A 9955-nucleotide genomic window follows, 5' to 3' on the forward strand; every position below is an offset into this window, starting at 1 on the left:
ACACACACACATACAGATGGTCAGTGAGATGGATCTCAGAAATTAATACCACTTTCTCTGGCCCACACAATACCACCTGGGCCTGGATTTCATATTTGGATTCCGTTTAAACAGAAACAGGGTCCTGCTGGAGCAACCCCTGGATGCAATCCATCACATGCCACTGAAGTTAAATTATAAGGCAAGTGTGTTTTGAGGACTGCAGTAGCTTGTGCAAACTTTGTCTGCAAATGCAATCAAAATTGAAATGTGCAGGACAAAAAGTCAAAACCTTCGTTTTTGTGGTTATTTCAGGCTGGAAAAAAACCTTTTCCATGTCTGATTTGAAAAATTGTCGAGGTAAGCAACACTTCTGCAAAATGTTAGAAGTTCTTGACCATAACAGAAACCAAAAAACTTCCTTCACAACTAGGTCCAAGAAACAAGGGGTTTGGGGGTTCTAACACTCCTGAATACCACTAAAGGGACTTTTGAAAGCAGCTATAGCAATGAGGCACTGCTATTGAAAGAAAAAAGGAGTGGGGTGGGGAGGGGACTAGAGAAGCTCTTTGGATCCCAACCAATGGATGAAAAGACCCCTCAAAAGTCAGATAATTTCAGGCCCCTCTGGAAACGAAATTGTTTGCATGCTTCCTCTACAGGAAATTATTCTTCATAAATATGGTGATTTCAGATTAAGTTTCAAGGACTCTGTGACTAACAAGGATTGCACTGTATCGCCTTCTGTCACCAGTGTGATTGTCAATACAGCAAATATGAAGTGTAGTTGGGGGACTTAGGGGGGAAAGGGTAAGAAAAGATGCTTTTAAAATATGATCTTGTACAGTGTTAACAGGATGCTTGCAATTATCTAGGCAAATACCTCCGACTGTCACACCTGAAGGGCACTTGTTGGCTGAGGCATCTAATCACTCTCATACACACTGGAGAACTGAAATGTTGATGCCCCTCCAGCATAATCTTTTGCCTCGGTAATCCTTTGCCTCTGTAAATCATGCATTGGAATGGAAGCATTATCTGGAAACTTTAATTAAAAGATACCTTCATACAGGATGTTCTTTCTTCTTTTTGGCAAACGAATCCAATGAAAAGAAAACCATTTATAAACACAGTCTGACATGCATGAGCCGTTCAAAATTATTTACAAATGATGTTCAGCAAACTTCTTTCCAAAAGTATTTCTCCTCTGTTCACAGTCAGTTGCAGCAATATATTTTTTTTGCTTGTGTGGTTTATTCCCCCGCCCCTTACCAAAGTTACACAGTCACTGATGGGTACATCTTCTGTTCACTATTGCTGTGGGGATAAGGAGACTGAATTGGCCTGTATCCACTTTGTAGACCATCCAGAAAAGGTGGGACAGGGGGCATGGAGTCATGTTGCACAGCATAGCCGACATACTGTGGGTGCAAATACTGTCCTTGGTGCGGCACTATCTGCGTAGCCTGCTGGCAGTTCAGTACCGAGAAATTTGTAGGCATGTTGACGTATACATTATTCATGGTCCCTTCTGGTAAACAGCAGTTGGTTTGTGACCTAGTAGGGGGGGGCCTGGCACCTGAGTTGGCACTGGAACTGGAGCTGGCAGCAGTACTTGATTGACGAGAGGAGGATCCTCGAGAGGTGCTGGCGCTTGGAATCATGGGAATAGTCTCCATCATCCGATTCCCTCCAGGTGCTCTGCTCTGCTGAGGCTCTTGCTTAGGTCGCAGGCACCGGCAACAGCAAGCCGCAACCAGAGAGCCCAAGATGATGAACGCAACAAAAACTGATCCAACAATAAGGAATGGCACGTAGATAGGCACTGACAACAGGAAACAAAAACATGTGTTTAAATAAAACTATGCAACACAAAGCTTGTGTGTGCGTGTGCGTTTTTTAAAGAAGTATTAATGCATATGCTTAAACTGTAATGGAAGGGAACATTTGTAGAAGTATGCATTTTCCTAGCTACTTTTCTTCTTATATTTAACAGAACAAAAACATCTTGGGAGTAATCTTTTTATATTTAATAGAACAAAATTATCTTAGGGCTGCTTTTTGACAAGTTCATGGGATGGAACTGAAATTTGTTTGAGTAAAATATAAAAATATAATTAAATAAAACAACACTGGCAGCATCAACATTCAGAACTGCTGATACGGTGCTTTCTAACTAGAACTGTAAAGGGAACTAGGCTATTGTTGACCACAAAACTAACAGTGCAATCCTCAACAGAGTTACTCCAGTCTAAGCCCATTGAAATCACGGCCATATTTCTTTAAGCTCAACAAGCCATTAGCAAAAACAGCAATGAGTAAGCCAGGCAATTAACCTGTTCAGAAAAAGCTGCATGATGTAGATCTTCTCTTTACGCAATCCATCAAGCACTGCTGATTTCAATGGGGCCTTGCAAAAACCTTGTTCCAAGCCGCACTGAAACTAATGCATGCTCTGCAGCAGGTGTGCTTTTCAGGAGTAAAACCATCTCTAATTATAACATCACTTCAGGCTAGTTCTGGTAAGCTCAGGACTCATCAACGGCAGGACAAGGGCTGGGCATCAACCAAGGCTTTTCCAAAGAGATGTCAAAAGACTGACATTTACCCTTGAAATCCATTCACATCAAGACATGATTAAGAGGTGGTGTGCTTTATTTATTTATGGTTTAGCAAGCAACAGGTAGGTTAGTCAAGTGAAGTGCCTCATTGCTTAGGGTATTTTGTGAGTGTGTGTGCGTTTCTCATTTTTATTAACTGGATGCAAAAATCAATGCTAAAAAAGGGTTATCAGTGCAATACTGATATTTCTTAGGTCTAAATGAGATGCTGAATCGAATTACAGGTGCATACACAGTCACTAGTGTCTGGCTTCTCCCCCTTTCAACTGGTTATGGAAGAAAGAAGAAGAAAATCTTGTTTTTCTGTTTCAGAAGCATTTTACTTCCTTTCCCCTAAACAAGAAGTAAAGAATAACATATGCCTATCTGAGAACATCTCTGCTTCTACCGCTTTTTTGCTGTATCCTATTTAAAGTTTCTTTTGGCAACACACTTACTGGGAGCTATCCGGAGATTTGTGGAATGAGTTCAGAGAGAAGACAGTACATTAAGAAGGAGGTCTGAAACAGAAAGGCCCTGGTTCAAATCCTGCCCCTGCGATGATGCTATTAGGTGACCATAGGCAAATGAATCAAGGGCTGTGGCTCAGTGGCACAGCATCTGCTTCACATGCAGTGGGTCCCAAGTTCTAACCCTAATCACCTCTAACTAAAAGAATCAGGTACTATGTGATAGAAAAGTACCTGAGAGGCTGGAAAGCTATTGCCAGTCAAAGTACACAATACTTGACAAACCAATGGTCTGACTCAGAAAAAAATAAGTTTCATGGGATACTCCCTCTTTTCCTCGGTTTCTAAATCCCATCCACAAGATATGGAATAACACTAACTTACCTTAAAGAGCTGACCTGTAAAGATTACTGGCTAACATAAGCAAAGGGTTTTGAACACTATAAAATGCCATATAAATGTGAATGTCAGCAGATCAGTGGGGTGACCTTCCTTCCTCCCACCCTGGGAAAAGAATTATGTTCTCACGACAACCCTGCGAGTTAGAGGTTAGGGTGAGAGTGTATGACTGGTTCAAACTGCAGGACTGGAGTCCAGTGGCACCTCAGAGACCAGCAAGATTTCCAGGGCGTGAGTTTTCTAGAGTCGGAGCTCCTTTCCTCAGACTGCCCCAAGGTCACCCAGCAAGTTTCCATGGCAGGGAGGGAATTTGAACCTGGGTCTCCCGGATCCTAGCCCAATACTCTAGCCACTGCATCACATTGGCTCCCAGTTACTTCCCCTTCCTACCCCAAGCTGCTGTTTTAACTGTTTTATAAACAAACACAACTACCTGGGGGGAGAGGCTGCAAACAAAAGAAAATGCTGGGACCATACACGAAATAGAGCTCAGGCAATGGAATCCTTCCCTAACAAGATACGATCCTGTCTCATGGAACCTACTGGACTCTCCACTCTTCCAACCTGGAAGTTCTAAGAACTCCTCTCTTTGTGCTATCCTTTATTGTTCCTCTACTGATCCATGAAGAGGAGCTGTTCTCTATAGCTGACCAGGATGCCCTTACACACGACTTGGAGGCCAGTCCTTGCAAGCCCTCAATGCATCAAGATGTCCTCTCTCAGAAGACTCTCACACAGTCCTCTATCACAGAACTGTCCTAGCACGGAGACTGGGTTTTAGCGGGTCTCCAGCCCAGCTGCCTCTCAGGCATGTCTTTATCTAAACCTGGCAAAAACCAGTTTTCTCTGGCTTGTTACTCTCCAGAGGAGTTATTCTAAATGTCAGGTTTCTGCAGTGCGTCCACATCTTGTCTATGCTGGTCAAGTATTGGACGCTGCAAGCAAAGTTTCCTTTTGAGCGGTCACAGCCCCAAATGCTGGATATGGGCATTCTGTTAAGAGGTTTTGTATGCAAAACATCCTGGAAACAGATGCAGACCCAAACACAACAATCCAAAAACCTCCCTGGACTGAAGCAATTGTGCATCTTTTGGGCAGAATATCTAGTAACGTTTGTTTGGAAGCAGTGGGCCTCTGCTCCAATCCTAGCACAATCATGAATCTCTGGAAGTCTCGGTTTCCCAATTATACATATCACAGAAGTTTTGTCATAGAAGAATGCCACTCTCAATAGGGGTTGCACTGCTAAATAAGTAAGTTCTAGTAGGGGTGACATCAAACACCACCAATTTATGGAAGATCATCCTGTAAACCACAACAATAAAATGATAAAGCACCGTAATAAAATGTCTGCTCTAAGGCTTAATTTAAATCATCTACATAAGTAAATGTGGATTTGCCATTAGAGGAAAAGACAACTGAATTGAGACTCATAGCAAAATCCCCCTTTCTGTACAGAAGTTACTAAAAACAAAGCTTGTAAGCCTAGCCAGCCTTGCACCTATTGCTTGACTGACACAGGTAGCCTATATCCTACCACTCCATTCAGGAAAATCTGGAGCCTCCCTCCATCCTAAGGAGCCTTCCCTCCCACCATCAACAGCTCCTTCTAGGCTCCTTAGGTTGGAGAAAGGCCTCAAGCTTCAATAAGCAAAGTGGCCATGTTAGTAGCACAACATAGTAGTAGCACGCAGGTTGTATGTTGGACTTTTTGCCGAAAAGCAGGAAACAGCGCAGGGCTGGAGAGGCTAGCAAAAATATAAATCCAACTTTATGCTACAGTCAGGCCCATGGAATCTCCTGCTGTTGCCTGGGAGGACCACCCATTCCTGCCACCTGTACCACCTGTAGCAAAAGTAGCACACGTAGACTATCCATAAACTGAATAGTCACTCCCTGGTTGGAGATGGGGCGGGGGGGGGGGGGGAGGAGAGACTCGTTTAATCAAAATCCCAAATGCAGAACCATTAATGTATATGTAGTTTACAATACAGCAGAGGTGCACTTAAGGTAAAGGTAGTCCCCTGTGCAAGCACTGAGTCATTACTGACCCATATGGGGAGCGACATTGCTGGCTGGCTACTGTGTGAGAGGTAAAGGTAGCCCCCTGTGCAGAGTCATTACTGACCCATGGGGGGGGGTGCTTCATCACGACATTTCCTTGGCAGACTTTTTGTTACGGGATGGTTTGCCGTTGCCTTCCCCAGTCATCTACACTTTACCCCCAGGAACCTGGGTACTCATTTTACCTACATAGGAAGGATGGAAGGCTGAGTCAACCTTGAGCCGGCTACCTGAACCCAGCTTCCGCCAGGATCAAACTCGGGTTGCGAGCAGAGTTTGGGCTGCAGTACTGCCGCTTACCACTCTGTGCCACAGGCACTTAATCCCATCAAAATCCAAGGTATAAGTGCATATGATTATAGCTGCCACTATGACTAGTACACTTGTCACACGCTCTCAAAAATACAGAGCCTCATTGCCTTGATACCAAAATGTATGCCAAAGTCATCAGCAGAAAGAGGGACTACAAAGCTGTAGTCCTTGACTGTATTAATTCAGTTTTAAATGTTTACTGGCTGTCAAAGTCCATGAAAATATTTTTATTGTTAAGTAAAGTTCAGGAACTGTAGAGCTGAAATTAAGAGCTTTTAAGATCCACCAAAGTGTGCTTACCTTATATGTATCTTTTATTTCACTGAGACTTCAAAAGTTAACTACTGAACCAGAGAACCAGTGTAATGTAATGGTTTGAGAGCTGGGTTATAATCTGAGACACCTGGGTTCAGATCCAAACTCTGCCAATAATCTTGCTGGGTGATCTTGGGCCTGTCACTCCTCCCCTCAGCCTAACCTACACCTCACAGGATTGTTGTGAGGATAAAATGAAGAAGGGAAAGAAATCATGTGCATTGCTTGGAGCTCTTTGGAGGTAGGCCGAGATAAAAAACATATTAGAGAGATACAACTATGGCCCTTATTATTATGCCCTTAACATGTAGTTGGCTACAGTCTATAAAATCATTCACAATGGTGATTTTAGGGACTGCTCCAGTTTAAGTGCCACTTTTTGGACTTGTGGCAGCAGAAGCAGACATCACTCCCAGATCATTCGGTCACAAAGGTTATGGAATAAGGAATAAAAGGATAATGATGCCATAGCATCAAAGCAGTAAAAAGGATGTTTTGGAAAGGAAAGCACTGGGATCTGTTCCTGGAAATAGCAAAGAAGTCTGGCGAGGAAGACCCCAAGCCCACCAAATCTGTCAAAGCTAGACAGTGTGCAGCCTCTTGCTACACAAGCATAAAACTGCAGTAACCCATCACCATGCGCACACACAATCTAAGGAAAGGAGGCAGAATACACTGGTGGGAGGGGGTTTCATGTTTATTTGCAAGGAAGTGATGCAGAAGACTGAGAAGGGGCAGCCCAACCAAAGTCCACCCATTTCTCTGTCATTCCTCTCCCAAATAAGGGAAGCTTCAGTGGCAAATTGCATGTTTTGCATTGCAGAAGACCCCCAGCATCTCCAGGTAAAATGACTGCAGGTAAGTAGCTGTTAGGGAAAGAAAGACCTTTCTCTGCTTCCTATGATGGGTTTTTTGGGGGAAAGAGGGGTTTTTGGCAACACATGCTTTGTGGATGGTAGAAAAACAGGGCTGGATCCTCTTGAAAATATCCACATACGCAAGTGGAGGCAATTTTCACCAATGCTCCCCACTCCACAGGAGCCCTCCAACTCCCCCTTCATGCTGCTACTCTAGGTTCCCTGTTTACTACAAGCAGAATTTCAGGGAGGTACTGCAGGTTACAGCAAGAGAGGGAAGCTGAGGAATTGTGCTTCTCTGCAGGGAAATTTTAGATGGGATCCAACTCATTGCTTAAACAGGCACAAATCTAGATGGCTACATATTGCTTATCCCGAATCTGGATAGCCCAGGCAAGCCTGATCTCATTAGATCTCAGAAGCTAAGCTGGCCCTGATTAGTAATTGAATGGTAGACTTCCAAAGAACACTAGGGTTGCTAGTATGCAGAGGCAGACAATGGCAAACCACCTCGGATAGTCTCTTCCCTTGAAAACCTCAGCAGGAGCACCATAAGTCAGCAATGACTTGATGGCACTTTCTTCCACCACCAGGTATTGTTTATTTTCTGTGTACACACTAATAAAGCAAATGGGAAAGGATTTAAAGGTTTCTAATATATAAAACTTTCTATTTAGTTTTACAATTAAATGGCACTTTAATGTAAATGGTGATCCACTGAGGATCCCAAATGGCCTTTTGGACCAGAGCAGCAGAAGACCCCTTTTAAAGCCAACTAAGTTCAATATAAATAGCTTTTAAGACTGCATCTGAACATCTATATCCTGTCTTTTGTGCATGGAGCTAAGGAGCCCTACATAACAGTCTTCTCCACTGTTTTATTCTCACAACAATCTTGAGAGGGAAGCTGAAGGCTGAAAGAGTGAGTGGCCCTAGGTCACCAGCGAGCTTCATGGCTGAGCAGGCATTTGTACCCACGCCTCCCCAGTCCTAATAGGGCATTCTAACCACTATCCCACGCTTTTGAGGGCAAAGTTCTGATTTGAAAGTTATTTACTACACTTTTGTCATTTTGTTTCAAACTTCTATTGGTACATGGATGAGTGCTGGAAGTTAAGCAATCTGAGCAACTTACCTTCACAGGCCAGAATAACCATGAGGACTTCAAAGGGGCTGCTTTTGATACCGCATCAACAACTTTCACATGAGTACCTTTTTAACAATTAAAAAAGCACATGACCTTTAATGAGAGCGCATGACCTTTAATGTCATGTGCCCACAGACCACTTACAAAGGTCTTATACTGGCCAAAAATTTGCCCCCAATTTTAAAGTTATACTGTTTATACCACTGCGTGCCAGCCAAATGGGCAGCAGCAGCCTCATGTGCCAAAGATAGTTTGGGGGTGGGTAGCCATGTTAGTCTGCAGTAGAACAGTAGGGTTACTGTAGGTGGCACCCTGGAGACTTAACAAGATTTTCAAATCTCGTTGATCTCTAAGGTGCTGCTGGACTCAAATGTGCTGACAAGGTGTCTAACAGAAGAAGCTGTGATTTGGGCAGAACCCAGTTCAAGGGTCATCTCAACCATGCATTGGCCTCAGCCTTTGAAAAAACGGGGGTAACATCAGTATACCTTAGAGGGCTGCTGTAAGAATTTCAGTAAAGTAACATTTATCATGTGCTCTACAAATGCTAAAAGCAATTACTGATAAGGCGCACATTCCAGTCGTTGTTAGTTCCTCTTGGTAGCACGCCCAGAGTGCCCCGTGGGTCCCTCCCGTGGTGGCAGCTAAATGGACACACCTGGTAAGCCAAACGCAACGCAGCAGATGGGCATGCATAAGGAGGAAGCGCGTCCTGCGCTGTGGCTCGCACGCCTCTTCCTTCCCTGGGATGCAATTATAACACACAAACGCAGGCCCGGGCCTTTCGGGTCAGGCGAGGCAAGCTCTGCCTTCCCGAGTAAGCCAGTGGTCGGAAGCTCAGGCCCTGCTCGAGGGTCGTCGTACCTGCTGCGCCGTCGGGAGCGTCCTTGTCGGGCCGGCCATGCTCGGCTCCCCCCTGTTGCCTGTCGTTGTCACACACGCCCTGGTCCAGCCGGGCCTCGGCGCGGGAGCAGCAGTAGCGGAGGGCGCAGGTGCCGCAGCAAATGGTGGCGTCGCCGTCGTCGAAGTGCTCCGGGCACTGGAAGCCGTCCCGCCAAGCAGTCCCGTCCAGCCAGCCGTGGCAGTACTCGCCGCTGGCCCGCGTCCTGGCCGCCAGCCCGAGCAGCAGCAAGAGCGGCAAGCCCAGCCACCCTCCCAGCGCCGCCCGCCGCAGACAGCAGCGCCCCCTCCACATGGCACCGCGAGGGGGCGGCAGCAGCAGCAGCGCCCAAGCTCGGGCCCGTTCGGAGGCGCCGCCGCCCGGACAGGCGCGTGCGAGTCTCCTCTGGTTCTCAGGCGAAGCGGGCAGGAACGGGAGGCGCCGCGGGTGGGGTGGGGGGCTGCAGTTGTGTGCGTGAACTTCTGCCTGCGACTGTTCTTAAGGCTTTGGTTGGGCAGGGGGGGGGGCTGTCTGAGAGCGTGTGGGACGGGGACAGCGAGTCCCACTGTCTAAAAAGCCGGAGTGTTTGGGGGACAAGGGGAGCCAACGGTGGAACCCTGTTGAAACTGGCTAGGATGGGACAGCCCGGCGTGCCCTCAGCTGCTGCGCCACTTCGGCTTGCGGATGGCAACCTGCGCGTGGATGTGGAAGAAGGGGGTTTTAAAAGTGCGCGCTGAGTTCCTAGCGGCTGCTTGCCGGCTTTGGGTGACTCGGACTGTAAGGCAGTTTCGGGTGGGCGGTCCCGTTGGTCTGCAGTCGAACGGCAAGATCCAGGTTCAGCAGCACCTTAAAGACCAACGTCTTATTCTCCAGCTCGTGAGGGGCGCGATGCGCCGCAAGGCAAGGCGGAGGGCAGGCTGGGGAGCTGCGCG

At 46.3% G+C, this 9955-nt stretch overlaps 1 protein-coding gene across 1 annotated transcript; it reads right to left on the reverse strand.

The window, feature by feature from the left end:
• Positions 1 to 1161: 1161 nt before the first annotated feature.
• On the reverse strand, positions 1162 to 9338 carry SHISA2 (shisa family member 2). Its single transcript, XM_054974830.1, has 2 exons — positions 9008 to 9338; positions 1162 to 1804 (listed from the first exon to the last, which is right to left on the reverse strand). Exons 1-2 carry the CDS (start codon positions 9336 to 9338, stop codon positions 1257 to 1259), a joined length of 879 nt encoding a protein of 292 aa, XP_054830805.1. The 3' UTR covers positions 1162 to 1256.
• Positions 9339 to 9955: the final 617 nt, after the last annotated feature.

Source organism: Eublepharis macularius, chromosome 3 (genome assembly GCF_028583425.1).
Source record: "Eublepharis macularius isolate TG4126 chromosome 3, MPM_Emac_v1.0, whole genome shotgun sequence".
In the NCBI taxonomy this organism is placed as follows: Eukaryota; Metazoa; Chordata; class Lepidosauria; order Squamata; family Eublepharidae; genus Eublepharis; species Eublepharis macularius.